Below are 23,107 nucleotides of genomic sequence, written 5' to 3' on the forward strand. Positions count from 1 at the left end.
TCATCCTGCTGGAGATAGAGATATACTGAAGGACTGAGGACCTGGATGTCCAGAGTCACTGTCTTCAGGTCAGTGTTTCCCTATCTCCACCTGCTGGTAGGCGGATACAACCCATCAGTTCCTGGATTCATTTGCTGCAGAGGATAAAGAATGATCCCTGCCACCACATTCTGCCTGGCTCATACTGCAAGTAGATCATTAGTCCTCTCCCCCAATTCTGCCTGTGTAGCACTCCTCAGGATCATTAACTCAATCCCCTGTCTTATCACTGCTCTGCTTATGCTAAGTACCTGCATTCCAGCTAATGCTGTGAATATACACTACTGAATGCCATTGGCCAGATACTTTTAAAGTTGGTGCTCTGGGCTCCGATTGGCCCTGGAGTTCAAAATCCAGCCAGGAGGTACTGAATTTTCCCCGGTCTCAGATAGGGAGTGCAGAGAGTAAACATCTCTGCCCTGTTCAAGAACTATGCGCAATTATTTTCCTGAAACTCCCCAGGTGCTACCCAGGTAGTGACAAAGTTTTTAGATTGATCCTTATTCAGTTACCTGTTATTGCTTGTTGTTTTTCCACCTGTTTTATATCGGCCATAATGAGTTTATTATTAGCTCTGTTGTCTTGAAATGACTAAGAATCCTTGTGGTTTGTGTTTTGGGTTTGTGAGTGCTTTCTACAAACTGTGAGACTCCTGGGAGTGTGGCCCCAGTGTCCTAGAAATCACCAGGGAATAACTTGAGAGTGAAAGACTCACCCAGAGGCAAGTGGGAGGAGGGTACAGTGTAGCCCACGTGCACAGGTGTAGGAGGGCCTGAGAAGTGCTGCGGACAGACCCTCCAGGCAGCTGCAGGGTTAACCCCAGCTGGGTGCTAGGCGTTTTGTGACACTTAGCTTTTGTATTTCAAATATTGCATGGATTGGCCCAATTATTTGAGTGTTTTACTGGATCTCCCATTACCTGATGGGTGCTTTAGAACTTCATTTTCCCAGTTGTAAGGGGGTAATTTATAAATCAGTTTATGTTGTGAGGTTTTCTTATCTTGCAACATAACTGTGGAATTCACTGTCATCATAGTAACATAGTAGATGACGGCAGAAAAAGACCTGCACGGTCCATCCAGTCTGCCCAACAAGACAACTCATGTGTGCTACTTTTGTGTATACCCTACTTTGATTTGTACCTGTGCTCTTCAGGGCACAGACCATACAAGTCTGCCCAGCACTAGCCCCGCCTCCCAACCACCGGCTCTGGCACAGACCGTATAAGTCTGCCCAGCACTATCCCCACCTCCGGCTCTGGCACAGACCGTATAAGTCTGCCCTGCACTAGCCCCGCCTCCCACCACCGGCTCTGCTATCCAATCTCGGTTAAGCTCCTGAGGATCCTTTCCTTCTGAACAGGATTCCTTTGTTTATCCCACGCATGTTTGAATTCCGTTACCGTTTTCCTCTCCAAAACCTCCCGCGGGAGGGCATTCCAAGCATCCACCACTCTCTCCGTGAAGAAATAAACAAGATAAGTTGAATAACTAATTATCTTTTTTTTTCGTAAAATACTTAAGTCCTATCTTTTAAAGATATTTCTATTTGTAGAGAATTACTTAGGAATTAACATGGGATCAATGTAACATGTATTTTTTATACGATTCATCCTTCCTATCGTTTATTGTTTCTGAAAATCTTTTTAAATTGTTTTTATTGCTATATAATTTAAAGTTTTTATAGTATTTTATTTCAAATGTGAGCCAAATTGAACCGAACATTGTTTGGATAATTGTGGGACACAAGAGTCAATAAACGAAAATGAAATATTGGTCACAAATGTATTGAATAGAATTGGCCCTGGGACAAATTTCTGAGGCACTCCACCACTTATCTTTGTTTCTCCCAAGTGAATTCCATTTACCACCCACCTCTGTCACCTGTCAACCAATTAGAGAATGACACAGGGACAAAGTCTGTCCCTGTCCCTACGGGTTCTGTCTCCATCCCCACACCGTCCCCGCAGGTTCTGTCCCCATGGGCTCTGTCCTCATCTACAAAAGCCTTGAACACTTATGATTTTATATTTAAATCTTTTTATTAAAGTATAAAAAGGAACAATGTGTTGTGAATCTGTTGTGTATAAATTACAAATAGAAAACAATAATAACAATGAGCAGCTATAATAACCCTCCTTCCAACTAGAAAATGACAAGGGGACAAACTGGGCTCTGACCCCGTCCCTGTGGGATCTGTCCCCGCCCCTGCGGTTACTGCAGTTCCCCGTCCTCGTGTCATTCTCTACAACCAATTTCTGATCCAGTTCAGTTCACAACTTAGGTCCCATCCTCAAGTTGCTCAATTTATTTATGAGCTTCAGGATCAAAGGCTTTGCTGAAATTTAAGTAGATCATATCCAGTGCATGCCCTTGATACAGTTCTTCTGTCACTCAGTTAAATAAATCAATCCGATTATTTTAGCATTGTCTACCTTTGGTAAAACCATGTTGTCTTATATCTTACAACCCTCTGGGCTGTAGAAAGTTGACTATCCTTTCCTTTAGCAGCATTTCCACTACCTACCTTTCTCATCACCAAGGGAAAGGGATCACCAATCTGTAGTTCCCAACCTCTTCTCTATTATTACTTTTGTGAAGGGGGACCATATCAGCTTCTCCAATCCTGTGGAACCTTCCCATCATCAAGGAAATCAGAAAGGCTCTGACAGATTTATTCTATGGATCTGTGCGGAAATGGGTCATTCCATATCTCAAACAGGCAAAATGGGTGGGTAATGCAAGTCATTATCTGTTCTCATTCACCTCTACCATATATTCTGAATACATGTCAGGAGGCAGCAAGGCATAAGGATAGCACCAAATTAGTCTGAAAGGCGTTTCATTCCAGAGAAGTTACTGAAGTAATTCAACTAAATATCTACCTTACCAGAATGTTGCCCACCTTGAGCCACTATGAAAATACGTAAAGTAAACACAAACTTATAACTTTTAAAAGCAAAGGGCTTTTAGAAAAAAAAAAAAAAGAAAAAGAAAACAAGAGCTAATAGTGTATTCCTAACACACGCGTAAAATGCTACACGTAGTAGTAGCAGCAATCACCGAGACTTCAGGACAGATAATAGTCAGCTACTATCCATTTCGACTTACATAAACTTTCAGAATTCAGCCACCTTTCAAATACAAAATAATTCCTCATCCACTCACCTGAACGGTGGCATAAGCAGAATATGGACCAAAACAAGAGACGGAAGGCAAATGATCCAGCTCAAGGGCCGGCAGTAGAGCAAAAGCGCCCCCATCGGAGACCACTCACCGTGCAAACTGCCCCAGCTTGTCCAAGAAGGCGAGGACCGAAACTCCGAGCTCCCCGAACCTCTGAGCCCCATAGAAGATCAGGCAGCGCCTGATCGCGATCTCCGCCCGACTCATCCTAGTCCAAACTTCTACAGACACTCATCAGTCATCACAAGCCTACAGACACAAAAACTAAAATAAAAAAATCCGCCTTGCGCTTCCAGCCCCGCCCATAGCACTACCTCCTAGAGCATCTTTCCTGTTTCCGAGACTTCCAGGATCCTAGCCCGCCCACATGCACCGCCCTGCGCATCCAGCCCCGCCCACAGGCATCGCCCTGCGCCTCCAGGCCTTGTCCCAAGGTTGTCCCACTTGTAGACACCGCCCCTCACCTCTAACCCTGTTTCCGATTCTGTCTTGTTCCCCAGCCCCGCCCCCAGGTCCGCCCCACACCGCTAGCCCCGTTCTGGAGGATACCCTACGTTACCAGCCCAAACCTTCTTGCTGCCAGCCACACTCCCCCAACCCCCTGTGTTATTAATCCCGTCCTAGGGAGCATCCTGTCTAAGGGGAGGTTGAAGAAAGCAGGAGTCGGGATGATGTCAACACGTTGAAGCCAATTTGGTTAATTGCTGTTTCCCATTCCCCGCGAGCTGTCGTCATCTAGTACACTCAAAATAAATCAAGCAAACCTATGAGCTGCTGCATCATCGTTGTCGTTCTTTATTGTTGGTAGCATTTTTATTTAATCTCACTTATATTTTCAAACATGCCAGCTTATGCAGCAAACGGATATACACAGAGGAAGTATAACTTTTCATAGGTATAGTCTTAGAGTTACCATATGGCTCCAGTAAAAGGAGGTCAGATTGAGCCGGTCTGGGTTTTACTTCCATTATAGTCACCTTACTTTCTAACTCTTCGTACTGTCTCTTACCTATCTATATGTTACATCTTTTCTTTTCTTTTCTTTACCCTTCACTATCAATTAAAATGCTCTATTACATTATTACTTCGAAAGGAGTGAAGCCTGTGAAAACTGGGATTGCTTTAATCAGTGGGATTTGATTACTCCTGGTTTTTAAAAGAGAGAATGTAATCAGATGTATTATCTCTAACTAAAATTTGGACAATAAGTATGTTCTTAATGAAATTAATTGACTATACCCCGTATTTGGACTTGAAGAGTGGAATGGAGTGGCCTAGTGGTTAGGGTGGTGGACTTTGGTCCTGGGGAATTGAGTTTGATTCCCGGCACAGGCAGCTCCTTGTGACTCTGGGCAAGTCACTTAACCCTCCATTGCCCCATGTAAGCCGCATTGAGCCTGCCATGAGTGGGAAAGCGTGGGGTACAAAAAAAAAAAAGAAGCCAACCAGATGATCAATGTGGAATAATGAATTAGATGAGTAATATCTGGGGATAATCAAGTTAATACCATGTTTACTGTTTAATTGATCTCCTTGTCTTATTTCACTGTCCTTATTTTTCTTCACTTTGTGGTCTAAGAAAGAGAAAGATTGTATATAATTCATATACAAGACTACACTACAAGACAATAATAGGACCAAACTACAAAGACACACATAAACTCTTCTACCTTGTGAACAAACTGTTAGACACCACACCAGTTACAAACAACAGCAAAGATATACCAGACGTAGACAGCCTTGCGAAATACTTCAAGGAGAAAATTATACAGTTACGACTTAAAATACCTTCCAGCCAAATCGAATACACCTCACTCCTAGATTGTCTAGACCCAGAAGACGACATATACCCAGCAGACAGAACCTGGACCGAATTCGAACTACTATCAGAAGACCTCATCTCTGATACACTTAAAAGATATGCCAAATCCTACTGCAAACTAGACATATGCCCAAATAACCTCATGAAATCAGCTCCTCAACAATTCATAACAGACCTAACGAACCACATAAACTTCATGCTACTAAATGGACTTTTCCCAAAAGAAAAAGGAAAAATTTTACTCACCCCAATACCCAAAGACACAAAGAAAAGCACAAGAGAAATAACCAACTACAGACCAGTAGCATCCATACCACTAACAACCAAAATAACCGAAGGAATCGTAACTAAACAACTCATCAACTACTGTATCTAAATAAATACTCAATACTGCATGATGCCCAATCAGGATTCCGATCGAATCATAGTACAGAAACAGTATTAATTACCCTCATGACTAAATTTAAACAAATGATTGCAACCGGCAACAATATACTCCTCCTACAATTTGACATGTCAAGTGCCTTCGACATGGTTGACCACGGAATCCTATTATACATACTCGAATATTTTGGCATTGGAGGAAATGTCCTAAACTGGTTCAAGGGGTTCCTAACCAAGCGTTCATACCAAGTCACATCAAAGTTAGCCATGTCTGCTGCATGGACACCTGAATGTGGAGTACCACAAGGATCACCTCTCTCACCAACCATCTTCAACCTAATGATGATCCCCTTGGCAAAACTCCTATCAAACCATAACCTCAACCCATATATATACGCCGATGATGTAACAATATACATCCCTTTCAAACAAGACATCAAAGAAATCTCCAATGAAGTCAACCAAAGTCTACACATCATGAACACCTGGGCAGATGCATTTCGTCTGAAACTAAATGCAGAAAAAACTCAGTGCCTGATACTTACTTCCCAATACAACACGAAGGAATTTACCGCTATAAATACACCAAAACTAAACCTTCCAATCTCAGAAACACTAAAAATCCTTGGAGTTATTATCGACCGCCACCTAACACTCGAAACCCATGCAAACAACACAACCAAACAAAATGTTCTACTGCATGTGGAAACTGAAAAGAATAAGACCATTCTTCCCAAGATCCGTCTTCCGCAGCCTAGTGCAATCCCTCGTACTCAGCCATCTGGACTACTGCAACTCACTGTACGCAGGCTGCAAAGAACAAATACTGAGGAAACTTCAAACAGCCCAGAATACAGCAGCCAGACTCATATTCGGAAAATCAAAATATGAAAGTGCAAAACCATTACGAGAGAAGCTACACTGGCTCCCACTCAAGGAACGCATTACTTTTAAAGTATGCACACTAGTACACAAAATTATTCACGGAGAAGCCCCAGCCTACATGTCTGAGTTAATCGACTTACCACCCAGAAACGCTAAAAAATCATCCAGAACTTTCCTCAACCTCCACTTCCATAGCTGCAAGGGCCTGAAATACAAGGCGCTGCAAGCATCAACCTTTTCTTACATGAGCACGCAGTTCTGGAACGCGCTGCCGCGTGGCCTGAAAACGATCTGCGAACAAACCAACTTCCGCAAATTATTGAAAACACATCTCTTTGAGAAAATCTACGGAAAGAACCAAAACACATAAAATCCACACTCACTGTTCAGTAATACATCAACACATTCACTTATGAATTCTCTATCCTGAAACCTCACCACACTCATACCTCTACTCACAAAAAAAAAAAAAAAATGTATATCATATGTTTTCTGTTATGATATATTGCCCCTTAGTTCCTTGTTGTTTCCTTCCAATGTTTCAACGTTCTTTTCTATTGATATATTCCTTAACGATACTTTGATTTTGTCTCGTATAACTCTTCACAATGTAATCCATAACCGAATTGTAACAAAATGTATTTCCATCATTCATAATGTATTGTAAGCCACATTGAGCCCGCAAAAAGGTGGGAAAATGTGGGATACAAATGCAATAAAATAATAAATAAAATATATCTAGTTGGGATTGTTTTCTTCTTATATTGTATTAATGTGCAGTCATCTCTGTATTACTGTTTGCAAGTGATCCTTATAAAATGAACATTTATAAATAAATGATTTAAAAAAATGCTCTACTACTTATTGTGTTGACATTGCAAGTAGTATACTATGCCATACTTTGTATTGTTATTTTAATATTTTTACTGCTGTAATTGCTTATAACTCATGTTTGATCTGTTCTTACTGTACACCGCCTTGAGTGAATTTCTTCAAAAAGGTGGTAAATATAGTAGCATAACATAGTAAATGACAGCAGAAAAAGACCTGTACGGTCCATCCAGTCTGCCCAACAAGACAACTCATATGTGCTACTTTTTGTGTATACCCTGCTTGATTTGTGCCTGTGCTCTTCAGGGCACAGACCGTATAAGTCTGCCCAGCACTATCCCCGCCTCCCAACCACCAGCCCCGCCTCCCAACCACCGGCTCTGGCACAGACCGTATAAGTCTTGTCTTTTGACCGTTCACTTGTCTTTTGACCGTTCACTTGTCTACTAGATTGTAAGCTCTTTTGAGCAGGGACTGTCCTTCTATGTAAATTGTACAGCGCTGCGTAACCCCAGTAGCGCTTTAGAAATGTTAAGTAGTAGTAGTAGTAAGTCTGCCCAGCACTATCCCCGCCTCCCACCACCGGCTCTGGCACAGACCATATAAGTCTGCCCAGCACTATCCCTGCCTCCCACCACCGGCTCTGGCACAGACCGTATAAGTCTGCCTGGCACTGTCCCCGTCTCCCATAAATTGTAATCAGTGTGGGGCTGCTTATAGGGATACCCTAGCATGTGTTATATTTGTGCAGAGATTTTTTTTCTCCTGGTAAAGGGCCACTAAAAAATAAATCGTGTTATGAGAATCAGGTGCTCAACATTCAGAGTTTCTATCTATCTATTTATTCATTTACTTATATCCCACATTAAACATGAATTAAGTTGAAACCTGGGAGCATGTAACATCTTTTTTTTTTCCTGTGCCTAAATCAAAAGAGAAAGATAGCTTGTGGGAACTTGCTTCTTTTGTTTTGTGGAAAGCAGTCGTATCATAGGCGCCCGGTATAAGAGGCTTGGGGAGGCTAAGCCTCCCCAGCCGCAGGATCGGATCCTGATGACGTCATCAGCTGATCAGCTGTAGTTTCGGTCAGACCCGACCACGACGCGCCGCCGCCAACATGACACAGTTCTGCCCGCCCAGGGCTCGTCACTCGGCCCAGCCACAGGATCAGCTTTTTCGGAACGATGCGACGCCAACCCCATCATCAGCCGCCCAGTTGAGTTCCGCGGTCCTGTGCCTCTGTAGCCAGTGCTTCTTCTTTTTCGCCTCGCCGGCCTAAGGCAGCCAGAGCCAGTCAGCCTTCCCTACGAGCGCTTGCTCCCAGCGTCCTGTCATGTACTTCCTGTTCCGCATAGGCAGGAACGCGCGGGAGGGGCCTCACGTAGGGAAGGCTCAGGCTGGTTAAGAAGAAGAGAGTCAGTCGTCAGAGTTTCTGAGACTGAGAGATGTTCCCTCCCCCCACTTCCTTCCAGTAGGCGCAGCGCAAGTAGTACGTTGGATTTCAGCTCAGGAGACAGAGAGGTAGGTGCTGAGTTCACTGAAGGTTTAAAACAAGTAAAAAAATATATATATTTTGTTTCATGCACATCTCTTTTGTTTAAACATAACTAAATGGGCTATATAATATAAGCCCCAAATGCTTTTGGTTTTTCCTATTGTGATGACTTAGACTCATAGACTGTGATCTCAACTATTAGGCAGAAAGGTGCTGACTGACTCTGAAGGTGTTAAACAAGTTAAAATAAAAAAATAAATATTTTGTTTCATGCATATCTCTTTTGTTTAAACATAACTAAATGGGCTATAAGCCCCTAATGCTTTTGGGTTTTTTCCTATATTGTTTGTAATGACTTAGACTGTGATCTCAACTTTTTGGATACAGGAATTTGGCCATCAGTGCCGTAGCGAAGGCGGCTGACACCCGGGGCGGTTTGGTGCTGCGCACCCCCCCCCCCAGGTGCAGCACGGTGCACCCCCCCCTCGGCGAGCACCCTCTCCCCTCCGGAGCACTTACTTACATAGGGGAGCGGCGAGGGGCGGGCCGATCTGCCCCCCTTCCTACGCCACTGTTGTCCATTATTAACCCTCAGGACATTTCAAGTCCATTTTTTATATTAATTTTGGCCATTTAATAGTGTGGAGTTTTTTTTGGGGGGGGGAGGGGCTAGATGATGTTGCGCCAGGCCTACTACGCCTTATATAGTCTGATCATCTTGGGCTGGCTGGGTGGCGTTACTGAACTCCGCTTTTTTCTCCACTCTATATGCCGAGATTCACATTTAACTGTGGGTGATGATGATAATTTGTTCCTGTATCCTGTTTTATACACAGGTACTGTGAGACTGTGGCTTTGGAGTTTCAAATTAATTACTTGCAAGCTTGAGTGCATCAGTAGTCATAAAGATGACTTATACTGTGCCAAAATTGAAATTTTAAGACTCTTATCTCTATCTGGTCGTTAATAAAAGGAGCTCATTGTGAATACTATCCACCCTAAAAGGATGTTTATTTATTGATTTATTTCTATTTATTTATTTGTAGCATTTGTATCCCACATTTTTCCACCAATTTGCAGGCTCAATGTGGCTTACATTTGCCGTAATGGCGGTTGCCATTTCCGGGTAACGTACATGGAACATAACATTCATGGTATATATATATAACATGTGCAAATATACATGGTAAGGAATAATATATTATGGTATTGCATGAGGGTACTGGGTAACATACATTAGTCCATCGACTATGGAAAAGCCATAGGTCGTGTAAAGTCTTATTATTTAGTAATTTAGTAATGTTTTGTGGCTGTACATGAGAATTGTGATATGATCCCCCATATTGTTGACGGTCTGCATTTTCCGTATGGGTGGTATATTGGTGTATTAGGGTCTGCCCAGTGTAATATTTATGGTACAGTAAGGTTCTGAGTGTTTTTGCACAAAGTTGTGCATAGTGTTTTGCAGTTGAGCGATTGTGGTTAGTATATGCTTTGAGCAACCACTTTATTCTTTGACATATGATACATAAAAGGTATTGTGACTATTTTATTTTTACACTTTTTTTTTCTGTGTGTTGTCAGACAATCATGGATGTAAGCTCCACCCCGGGTCCAACCCCTAACCCCACCCCCTTTAGCCTCCCCAAACAGTTGGGCCACCGGCCACCTATGAGTGGTATATTATAAAAATGCACTTAATATTGTTTATTACTATTATTTACTGCTGATTGATATACAACAGAAGTTAACCAAGTCAACTTCATGCTTTGTAATATAATTTTTAATAGCATTTTCTCCATTTTTATCCTAACTCTCAGCAGCCATTTTGAATCAGCACTGGGACAGGAGGCAGCAAGATAGTCTGTAGTAGAGAGTTGCACGGGGACAGAAATCTTACCCATCCCCGCCCGTCCCCGCTAGAATCTTACCCGTCCCCATCTGTCCCCGCTGGAATCTTACCCATCCCCACCCATCCCCGCAAAAATTTAACCCATCCCAACCCGTCCCCACCCGTCCCCGCAAGAATTTAACCCATCCCCACCCATCCCTGTAAGAATTTAATGGTACATAAAAGAAAATTCCAGTCAGCTTCCTCAGTCTCTCTCTGGATTTGAGCCACAGCACTGTAGGCAAGGAAGGAACGGAAGTTGGAACACTGGTGCGCACATGTAAGACTTGTCTCCGATTCACTTGCACTGTGTGCTGAGAGGTCACCACATGCATGTGCCAGTAGGTCAGGTGACATCTGATTCTCGTGCCTGTGTCAGAGCTGAGGTCTGTGCACCAGCCTGGTAGCAAAGAGGATTAATAGTAACATAGTGAGTGACAGCAAATAGACCTGAACGGTCCATCCACTCTGCCAATAGTCACACTCATGATCAATTCATCATTAAATCAACGAGTGTGATATTATATACTTGATTATGGTCTTTCTTTCATGTTTCTGGAACAAAGACCACAGAAGTCTATCTGGCCCTATCCTTATGTTCCAACTACTGGAGTTGCCGTTGAAGCCCACTCCAGTCTATTCATCTTCTCATTTGTGGGACACAGACCGTAAAAGTCTGTCCAGCACTGTCCTCATGTTCCAGCCACTGAAGTTGCTGTCTAAGCCCTTTCCAGCCCATCCTAAACCAGATTGCCATGTATGAGCCACAGACCATACAAGTCTGCCAGGTATCAGCCCTAGTTCATCGCAGCCAGAGTCGCCATCTAAGCGTCACTTGACACATCCACACACATGCTGCCATTTAAGGTTAGGTTTTATATAACTTCCATTTTCTAATTAGAGATCCTCTGTGTTCACCCCACACCTTTTTGAATTCCGTCATCATTTGTGACTCTACCACCTCCTTAATGGAAGACTTTCCACATTTGTGCTGTTAAAGCAAGAAGAAGAAGAGGAGGAGAAGACAGCACTCAAAGAAATTGATATTCGGTAGATGAGAGGCTGGTGCAGGTGCAGCTTACACTTCTACGAGAAGACCGCAGAACTGTTTCCATCCCCGCGGGAACCCCGCAGGAACTGCCTCCGTCCCCACGGGACCCCCGTAGAGCTGCTTCCATCCCCACGGGAACCCTGCAGGAACTGCCTCCGTCCCCGCGGGAATCCCGCGGGTTCCGCGGGATTCCCGCGAACCCCGTTCCCGTGCAGCTCTCTAGTCTGTAGCCATGCCGGGCAGGAAAGAGGGGGCTCTTTCCTGCCCTGAAGAGGTCACTAGACCATCAAGGCACTACAGTAAGGTAAAGGAGGGGAGGGGAAGATAGGACACCCTGTGGCTGGCCTGCCCGTTTGTCTGCAAATTTGGACAAACGGGCAGGCTGGCAAAACCCACCTGGTTGCCCAGCCATGTCCTCAAAAAGAGGACATGCCTGGGTAAAACCAGACATATGGTAACCCTACCAAAGCTGGGCAACATATATCTAATCCCTTCTAACTTTAGATTTCTCAATAACTGACTTGGAAACAGTCTATATAAGCTGTTTCCCATACAAAATCAGTCCTGTTAATTTCCCCCCATAAAGCTTATTCTGAAAAGAAATACATTTCCAAGGAAATTTCAAACTGAAAGTTTGCACTCAATAAAATTACTGTCTGATGCATTCTAAAGAAACTTCTTCCTCCTATTTGCGTCCATTTGGAAACATCAGGAAACATTTGAGGGGGGGGGGGATGCGGGAGGATTCTATAAATGGCGCTCAAAAATCAGCGCCAGAAAGATACACATTAAACTAGCATTCTATAAAGGGCACTCTGCACAGAGTGCCCTTTATAGATAGCGCTTAGAGAGGAAACCTGCAACCGACTTTAGGCACCAGTATTGCTCCAGAATTGTACACAATATTCTAAATGAGATATCATCATCTCCTTTTTCCTACTGGCCATTCCCTATGTACCCAAACATCCTTCTAGCTTTCGCTGTTGCCTTTTCTACTTGTTTAGCCAGCTTAAGATCATCATATTCGATCACACCCAAGTCCTGCTCCTCTTTCATGCCCTTGAAAAAATCTTGAAAGACCTCGACATCTGCCCTCTTAACCCCTGCCCAGCAAAGTTAGTACAGCTAGCAAGCAAAGGCATCATTGAAGGGGCCACTAAAATTGTTAACTATTCTCTTGTGGAAGTGTAACAAGAAGTAATTTACACTTGGGGATATTGCTCCACAGCACTAGCTAATATTTATAAGTTTTAAGATATATATTGGAATACTTCTCCACCAGTTGCCCTTTAAGGCAACAAGATTCACGATTGCAATGAATAAAAGGAATTAAGTATATTTATTGGATTACATTAACCTGCATTTAAGAACATATGTAAAGAACAGACCATATATTTAGCTTCAAAAGGAGTTTATTTATACAATTGCAGCGAGAGGTAAGAGTCTTATAGAGAATCTGTGCTTAAAGTAAGGTAGCAGGTTTAAATCAAAGGTTTTTAACTTACAGAAAAGTCTTTGTTATAGGAGCTGAGCGGCATGAGGTAAGCACGTGATTGCAGGAGGAAGGAGAGTCTCTGTAGCAGTGGCAGCAGGATAGAAGAGCTCTGTGTGTGTGGAACAGCTTCTGTCTTTTATAAATTGCAAGTTGCAGGAGGCTATGATCACATGAACCTCAGCACTTGCTTCCTGGTTTGCACTGGATAATTTGCAAGGTATTATGGTTAATATAGTCTATTCACATGATCACATTATACGTCTTTCCTTTCTGCAGATGTCCTGGCATCTTCTTGTCTGATAGCTGATGGGAGGGGGCAGGTATACATCTGATGACAGGCAAATGTTTTGTTTATGGTTTCCTCTGAAGCTTTTATCTGCAATGGCTTCTCCAGACTTTCGGTCTCCTTGTATCTTTGATCTTCAGAGGTGTCTTGGTGATCCACCCAGTCAGCTTTTGTTACCAGTCCTGGTTAGGTCTTTTAGGCAGAGGAAGCTATGTCTCTGTGAAGCCAGTACCTTTTGTCTCTGTTAAGTGTTTGTAATTGAGTAGCCCTGCTATCAGAAGTTCTCAGGAAAAGGGAGGGGAAAGAGGGGCTTGAAGTTCAGATCAGTTTCCCTGTTGCAGTTTCAATTAGTCTTTTAAAAACTGTATTTTTTTATATTTATATATATTTTTATCTGATTCAGCACAATTAATAACTCTGACAATTAAACTTATATCATGCTACAGAAGGGCCACTGTCAACAACACAAGAAGGAGAACAGGAGAAGTTCAAAAACTACCAACCGGTTTCCAACATCCCTTTCCTGGAAAAACAAAACAAAACATAAAACAGACAGTCTGCATTCAACTCAATGACTGGCTAAATTAAAGTAACTGGCTAGACCCATGTCAATTTGGCCTCAGACCTGGATATGGTAGGGAGACAGTTATTTTGACCTTTGACAATCTCCATAGAAACTGTGATAGAAACTGCCTTGATATTAGTGTAGCTGGATTTCTCAGCAACCTGCATGCTTACAAGGCCAGCAGAAATAGGTATCAGTGGTACAGTATTTACTTTTCAGACACACAACAATCAGTTCTGTTCAGCAACAGCACATCATCTCATTGGGCTCTGAAATGCAGGGATCCACACTGTCACCTATTTTATTTAATTTCTACCCTAAGTCTTTAGCTGAGATGCTTCCATCGATGGACACAAAATTCTTTATCTATACCGATTATGTACAACTACTCATACCTACTGAACCAGATATGCCCATAGCTTTGAGTAAATTGACTGCCTGTGTAACAGCAACTCATGAATGGGCATAAAATTAAAACAACTGAACCCAAGCAAAACTCTGTAGGTTCCTAACACAAGTGGGCAGGTACTATACCAGACTTCAAAATACCCCCCCCCCCCCCCAAACAAAAAAAACAAAAAAAAACCAAAGCAGAACACCTTGGATTGAGAGCCCACTAGGGACATAAACAAGTACTTGAAAATAATATATAACCCACTTTGATTGTGCCACAGAAAGGCAGTATATCAAATCCCTTTCCCCCCCATTTAAGAAGTATGAATTCCTCCTAAAATCACAGGAATCACAGGAATCACAGGAATTCCCTTGCTGTGGCTGGCAGGGATTCTCATGCACCACCAGCTGAAAAGGTCTGGCATATATTGTTCCCCTTCCTACTAGTGATCCGGCATCTCTCCCAGTCTCTCCACCCCTCTTCTCCAGTGCAGGGTCAGTGGAACACATTTTGTTTGGGGGTACCCAAGCTCCACCACTAACTCCACTCCAACCCTATCCCGGCTTTGCCCCTGGATCCAGTATCTCCCCTTCCCTTCTCTACCATCCCACAGTTCCCCCACCATGGTTTCCATCTTTTCTCTCCTTCCCAACCTCCCCCCCATGGTGTCCATCATTTCTCTCCTTCTGCTTCCTTACCTCCCTTCCCCTCCTCCATAGTCTCTAGCATTTCTCTCTTTGATCCCTCTCCCAACCCAGGTGTCCAGAATTTCTCTCCTTCCCTACTGATCTCTCTCCCTTCCCCTGCACTATGATCTGCAACATCTCTCTCCTTCCCTCCCCCTCCTCGTGATCTGCAGCATCTCTCTCCCTCCTCCCTCCTGTGGTCTGCAACATTTATCTTCCTCCTCCCCCCATGGTCTGTAGCATCTCACTCCCTCCTCCCCCCTCAGTCTGCAGCATTCCCTCTCTCCCCTGGGTCTCCAACATTTCTCCACTTCCCTTCCCCCTGGGTGGTCTCCAGCATTTCTCTCCTTTCCTTACCCCTCCTAGTGATCTGCAACATTTCTCTCCTTCACCCCCTTCACTGGGTCTCCAGCATTTTTCTTCTTCCCTCCTCCCCATGGTCTCCAATATTTTTCTCCTTCCCTTCCCCTCCTGCTCTTCAACATTTCTCTCCTTCTCTCCCTCCACTGGGTGAACCTGGAAAATGCGCTGAGCCAAATCAACAAACAGTAGTAAATCACCTGGACCAGATGACGTGCATCTAAGGGTACTGAAAGAACTCAAACATTAAATTGCTGATCTGCTGTTAGTAATCTGTAACCTGTCATTAAAATTGTCTGTAGTACAATGAAACAACGTGGACAACTGCAAAGTGATGCACATTGGGAATAATAACCCAAATCATAGTTACGTGATGCTAGGGTTCACCTTGGGGGTCAGCATCCAAGAAAAAGATCTAGGTGGTGTTGTAGACAATACATTGAACTCTTCTGCCCAGTGTGCAGAAGCAATCTAAAAAGCAAACAGGATGCTAAGAATTATTAGGAGAGGGATGGTAAATAGAATACTGCCTCTGTATCGCTCCATGGTGAGATCTCACCTTGAGTACTGCATTCAATTCTGGTCGCCTTATCTCAAAAAAGATATAGTGGAATTAGAAAAGATTCAAATAAGAGAGACCAGAATGATAAAGAGGATGGAACTCCTCTCATATAGGAAAGGCTAAAGAAGTTAGGGCTTGTAAAAGAGATGGCTGATGGGACAGTAGCCCTGTATCCTATTTCCAACAGTGACCAATCCAAATCACAAGTACCTGGCAGAAACCCAAATAGTAGCATCATTCCATCCTACTAATCCTGGGGCAAGCAGTGGTTTCCCCATATCTGCCTCAATAGCAGACTATGGACTTTTCCTCCAGGAACTTATCCAAACCTTTTTTAAACCCAGATATGCTAACTGCTGTTACCACATCCTCTGGCAACGAGTTCCAGAGCTTAACTATTCATTGAGTGAAAAATATTTCCTCCTATTTGTTTTAAAAGTATTTCCTTGTAACTTGATTGAGTGTCCCTTAGTCTTTGTACTGTTTGAAAGAGTAAAAAAAAATCAATTAAGTTCTACTCATTCTGCTCTACTCAATATTGGGGTGCCCAGTCTCCACTGGCACCCACAGAGCTGGCTCCTATGGTTGCAGGAAAATATTTGTGATTATTCTCTGGTTGAACACTGAGGTCTCAGGAAACAACATTTTAATGATACCAGGGATAAAGAAAATGAGACTGGCAAGGCACCATGGCAAGAGCTGCACAAGAAACTGGATCCTGGTGAATTTTAAAAGGTTTGAAACATTGGTTGCTGATTAAGTTTAAATTGGTAATTTAATTATTGTACTTACTGTATTTGCTGTGATGTTTTACCTGCATGAAGCATGTACTGCTATGCAGTAAATAAATACATAAAAGTAAGCTCAAATAAATAAATAAATTTGTTTAATTAGAAGAGGGGTTAAAAAAGTGAGAAAGTCTCACCCCAAGCAAAAAGGGGGTGAAGGGGGAAAAAACATTAGAAAACGAGGCAGGGAACAGGGCAAAGGGTTTACTGGTAATCTCTCTACCAAAAGCAAAGATTTTTACATCAAGGAATTTCTCTTGGAGCAAAGTCATCAGCTAATACAGATTATCCTAATCTTCCATAATGGGTTTAGTCAGTCTCTTTAAGCAATGAGGAAACAGTACATATTTTCTCTCTCTCTCTCTCTTTCTCTCTCTCTCTCTCTCTCTATATATATATATATCACCTTTAAGTCTTTTTATAGGAAATAGCTGCATGATGCTATCTCAGTCAGGGCAGTAATCCATCTCTCTTTATTAGCCCTCTGCAGCAAGGCAGAGAGATCTTATTCTCGATTGGTATTTTATTTTGGACAGCTATCAGAAGACTCTTTCTAAAGTCCTCCGTTCTAAATCCCCTAATTCTTTTGATAAAAGGAGTATTACTAGTCCCATTTTCTGCAGTGAAAGAACTAGGGTTGGATGAATAAAAGCAATCAACGCATGCTAATAACATCAATGTGTGTGTGTGTGTGTGTGTGTGTGTGTGTGTGTGTGTGTGTGTGTGTATGTGTGTGTGTAGCTGACACCAGGTTTAGACCATAGCAGCAGAGCTAGCAGGGAATGCCAGAGGGCCAAAATGGGTGGACATCCTTCTAAATGGGCCAGCCTTGCTCCCATCAGCCTCACACTTGCTACAGATTTGAGGTCTTTGCTTAGGCTCTGCTTTCTTCATCAACTTCTAACTTTTACTTTGGTGTTTCTGATTCTCATCTGACTTTAAGAGGATCCGTTATTCAGACATGCTGTAGGGATATGAGGCACATCACAGCTTCTAGACCCCAGAGATTGGAACATGGTAATGGCTGTGTCCCTCACTCTGGAATCCCAAGGATCTTTCTATGCGTCCAACATATAGGGGTCCTTTTACAAAGCCGCAGTAGGAAGTGGCCCTAGCATGCCTTTTTGTGGGTCTTTCCCATATGCTAAGGCCATTCCTACTGCATCTGGATAATGGTCGATTTTCCAAATGAATGGTCATGTACTAATGTTGCCATTAGCACACATATGGATACAAAAAGTGAGGACGAATTGAAGAGGAAATCCAAAAAAGCTTTATTAATGATAAAATGACGACCCAACACGGCCGTGTTTTGATATCAAAGCCTACATCAGGGGTCAAACAAATCTTTTTAAGTTGTCACTGAATAAAAGACCAAGGGAAATATGGCTGTAGGACTTCCTTAAAACACAAGAAGTAAGCAGTCAACTGTGAAGCGCCTCAACGGCAATACACATAAATTACGTCATAAACGACTGCTTAATTCTTGTGTTTTAAGGAAGTCCCAGTGGCGTACCAAGGGGGGGGGGGGGCGGTGGGGGCGGTGCACCCGGGGGGGGGGGGTTCTTTCGCCGGGGAGTCGCGCTGCACCCGGGGGTTATTTTGCCGGGGGGGGGGGGGCGCTGCACCCAGGGGGCGGGGCACATTGGCGATCCGCCCCGGGTGTCAGCGCCCATAGGAACGCCACTGGGAAGTCCTACAGCCATATTTCCCTTGGTCTTTTATTCAGTGACAACTTAAAAAGATTTGTTGACCCCTGATGCAGGCTTTGATGCCGAAACACGGCCGTGTCATAATTTTATCATTAATAAAGGATTTTTGGATTTCCTCTTCAACTCGTCCTCACTTTTTGTATTCATTGCTTTTGTTATACGTGAGGATTCTCCTCTCCACTTTTTGTTTTCTTGCCATTAGCACACAGCCATTACCAAAAAATGATATTTCCTATAAAGATAACTGAAAGGTAATTTAGATGCTGAGAGATGTTAGCAGTGTTGTTATAGGACCAAGCCCTGATGCAGCATTGCGAAACATGTCATGTTGGCATGGGTCCTGAGACAATAAGCAGATTATCAAGTTGCTTAAAGATAAATAATCCATTCATTTTAAAAGGATTTTGATATTAAAGATGCCTTGATAAGTAACTGCTGAATCATATAGAGTCTTCTGTGAAATGTTGAGAGACCAATGACAATGACGAAGCTAGTGAGCTGTCGGGCAGTGCTTCTGGTATGAAATGAGTCCCTGCCGAGGTCTCTTGATTCACGGATTGCCCTTGTCTATTTACTGTTGATGATATTGTGCTGGGTTTTGACTGTTTATATGATTAACACTTTAGTGCATGAGCTCTTACCTCTACCTATTTTGTAGCCAGTGAGGGCTCATGCACTGATGCTGCACTAATCAGCCTATGACAATGCTGATGTGCTGATTAGCATAGAAATGCCTACTCTCCGCCCCCAGACATGCCCCCTCAGCCAAAAAAATACGTATTTTTTTAGGATGTGCATACTGCACTCACATTTGAAACTTACCATGGGATGCCTTAGTGTGTCCCACAGTAAGGCCTTTTAAGTTGTGATAATCACATGTTAGTGCTTTCCACAACTTAGTAAAAAGACCCCACAGAATGTTAGGCAAAGGGGATTGATGTTTACCTGTCCATCTGTCTGCCTGTAGGCATTATATAAATATTATATAAAATAGATGGATATTCGCTACATTCTTCATCTAGGAGGAAACTATGCCTTTCTTAGAAAAATCTGAAAAACAGAACTGTTAGATTAGCATTTTAAGAGAAATTAACCTCCCCAAACAAATCTCCGTTGCTTTCTACTGGGCAAAAAAAATCCCATTACTTTTTATGGAGAACTGTTAGAATATTTAACAGTGTTCCACTCTAAAAGCCCTCCGTCACCTTTCCAGCAGTTTGGCTCACAGCAACACAGGCGGACAGACAGAGAAAACTAAAGAAGCTGGCAATCAATAATAACAAAAGACACCTCCATCAAACTTCCAAAGTCACATACACAAATCCAAACATACATCCCCTCACACACCTGTACAAATTTCAGCATCACCATCACACTCGTACCTCTACATGCTATTCTACCCCCGCCCCACAACTGAAATAAATCCTTCACACTTTCTAAACATGCCTCCCAGCCAACTCCCACACTCAAACACTATGCCCATGGACACCCCTTCTACAAATCTTTGTTGAAATGCACTCCCCAAGTCATTGACCTATGTGCTTTACATACTGTACTTGCCTGAAATGCAGATCCTATGTCTATCCGTTAATTCAATGGCCTCCTAAGATGTCAAGTAAAGAAATCTGGTGTCCATTCTGATCCATGGTGGGAGACATGGCCACAATCTCATTTGGGGGTCATCTCATCTTTTGCTTCCATAACAAGTGGCCACATCGTTCTCTTTATACTGAAGACTTCCATTGTTTTTGAGAGATGTCTGACTAGTGTTTAAAATATTAAATCATTTACTTGTTGTTTGGCCTAGTCAGTACTTTTTCAGTTGTTTTAGGCTGCATAGCTTTGGCCATCACTATTCCAGTGGTAGCCTTAAAGCCAGGCCATATATTAACATTAGGAACCAATGATATATGTTTGCTGAATTGCATCTCAGAGTTCTATTCATTGAGTCCCCACCCCAGCATTACAGGTATTTATTTATTTATTAAATTTGTACCCCGCACTTTCCCACACATGGCAGGCTCAATGCGGCTTACATTGACCACTGATTCCTAGTACAATTGTTGCACATGTTGAGTCCTTATGAACACCAAGGTTGGGGTTGGCCATGATTTTGTTTCCATCTCACACATCACAGTAGAACCATAACTAGGGAGGCAGGAAGGATGATATGAACCAGCACCAGGAGTCCCTCAGGCTCAGAGCAGTGTTTAGCTGCAAGTCTGTGGTGTCTGTGTGCTTATCGCAGGCTCATGAGACTGAGCAGTATCTGCAGCAGAGAGCACAAGAACCAGTATTGTGGTGCAGAGTGTTCTGGCTCTCCCATGACCCTTCTACTATTGCAGTGCAGAGGGTCGCTGGCTGTCCCATTATCTTTCTAGTATTGCAGTGCAGAGCACTCTGGCTCCTGTACCTTCTCCAGTATTGCAGTGGAGAAGGCTCTGGCTCTACTACTACTACTACTACTATTTAGCATTTCTATAGCGCTACAAGGCATATGCAGCGCTGCACAAACACAGAAGAAAGACAGTCCCTGCTCAAAGAGCTTACAATCTCTCCCTAGACCTTTCTAGTATTGTAGTGCAGAGCGTTCTGGCTCTCCAGTCATGTTTCCAGTATTGCAGTGCAGAACGCTCTGGCTTTTTCATGACCTTTCCAATATTTCAGTGCAGAGCGCTCTGGCTCTCCCTGGGCCTTTCTAGTATTACAGTGCAGAGGGTTCTGGCTCTCCAGTAATGATTCCAGTTTTGCAGTACAGAGCACTCTGACTCTCCGTGGACCAGCATTACAGTGCAGAGAGTTTGGGCTCTCCCATGATGTTTCCAATATTGCAGGGCCACCGAGAGGGAGGGGGCAAGGGTGACAAAATTCCCCAGCCTCCAAGGGGGGCCCGGCGCTGGGGTCTCTCTCCGCTCCCAGGCTGCCTGCGCTGCAGTCCCAAGTCTCACCTGTCTGCCCACGGCTCCGTTGATAGCCCCCCTCCGTCCGCCACCGTGACCGGGCCCCCTGCATTCAAATTGGCAGCGCCTCAGTCACCTCCATGTGAAAGCGGCAGATCGCCTCCCTTCGGGCCTTCCCTCACTGTGTCCTGCCCTCGTCACTTCCTGTTTCCGCAAGGGCGGGGCAGTGGCGTAGCCAAGGGTGGGCCCGGTCGGGCCCAGGCCCACCCAGTAGCAGCACACCTATGATGTGGCTGGCAGGGATTCCCAAGCCCCACCAGCAGAAATCTCCCAACAACTGTACCTCCTGCATACCTTGTAAATAGCAGATCTTCGCTTACAGTGAGCAGTGACTGATACATGCTATTGGACCAACATGAGCAGTGTGTATTAGTTGCTGCTTGCTGCCGGTGTAAATCTTCTAGTTATGCAGAGGGGGGGGGGGGGGGGGGGATGCTTGAGAGACCATATGGTATGCAGGCGAGAGAGGGAGAGCCCAAATCACTTGTGGGACAAGGCGGAGTTCTGCCCACCCATCTTGGGCCTAGGCCCACCCAAAATTGGGTATCTGGCTACGCCCCTGGGGCGGAGCACAGTGAGGGAGGGCCCAAAGGGAGGCGATCTGCCGCTTTCACACGGAGGTGACTGAGGCGCTGCAGATTTTAATGCAGGGGGCCAGTCACGGTGGCTGACGGAGGGGGGCTATCGACGGAGCCGAGAGCAGGCAGGTGAGACTGGGGACTGCAGCGCCGGCAGACTGAGAGCAGGAGAGGGAGGCGACAGTGTTAAGGATTGGGGGAGGGCGGTGGCGGTGGCAGCCTTGCCCCGAGCCCAGCTCAGTCTCTCGGTGGCCCTGCAATATTGCAGTGCAGAGTGCTGTGGCTCTCCCGTGACATTTCCAGACCACAATTACCCTTGTTATTAACTTTTGGCAGGTGTTAATTGCGTAACATGACACACAAGCAGCCTAGGAAATGGTTCTTGGACGTAAGCTACTGTACCTTCTGCAAGAGGAAACTAGGTTTTGCCCCAGCTCCTTCTTGTTCCGGGGGATCTCATCTGGGTAATGATAGAGGTAGGAATCATGGGGTAAAATTATGGGACACTAGGGTCTGAGGATAGGTAATGGTCTCCTCAACAAGAAGCAGACTTCTGTGGGGTGGTACTTGCAGGGGTTGATGTAATTGGGCTCAGGTCTGACTAATACTTTCTGATATGACAGCTTTCTTTTGATTGTAAAAGCTTGCCTTTGGATACTTGTGCTTCTATTCAAGTTAATCCTTTGCCAATTCTGAACTTGGGAATTGCTGTTCTCCCTTCAGGTACTCAAGGCCCCCCAACACAATACAGATCACATAAAGTGCCTGAAATCGGCCCTCCAGATGGAGAAATCTGATTTCTTTCTGCACTCGTTTCTCTGGGATTAGCTAAATCTTAGATCCCACACTAACCCTCAACAAAGACAGCCAAGATTAGCTAGAATTTATTGTATTCACATGGGGGAGTTCCCCCTCTCTCTCTGAAGGGATTACTGTGTTATTTAAAATGGTCTCAGTTACAAATCAGACAGCTTAAAGATATATATATATATATCGTTGGTTTTTTTTTTTTTACATAGAAAATCAGAGGAACTACAATGAAAACCGCTTGAAGCTTAAAGTATTAAGGGGAAAAGTGCTTTTCCGGGCGGGCAGTGTTTGCTTAAAAGGATGCCCGGTGCTCTGCAAGTTCTCGACA

The 23,107-nt window shown here is 43.9% G+C and overlaps 1 protein-coding gene across 1 annotated transcript in view; it reads right to left on the reverse strand.

The window, feature by feature from the left end:
• LOC115480159 (thyroid adenoma-associated protein homolog) overlaps positions 1–3,469 on the reverse strand; it is a 63,629-nt gene extending 60,160 nt beyond the window's left edge. Inside the window, exon 1 of the mRNA XM_030218643.1 lies at positions 3,316–3,469. Within this exon, the coding sequence (XP_030074503.1) occupies positions 3,316–3,431 (116 nt within the window). The 5' untranslated portion in view covers positions 3,432–3,469. The remainder of the gene's footprint in view (positions 1–3,315) is intronic.
• Between the last annotated feature and the right edge of the window lie 19,638 nt (positions 3,470–23,107).

The sequence above is a fragment of the Microcaecilia unicolor genome, chromosome 11 (assembly GCF_901765095.1).
Source record: "Microcaecilia unicolor chromosome 11, aMicUni1.1, whole genome shotgun sequence".
Classification (NCBI taxonomy): Eukaryota; Metazoa; Chordata; class Amphibia; order Gymnophiona; family Siphonopidae; genus Microcaecilia; species Microcaecilia unicolor.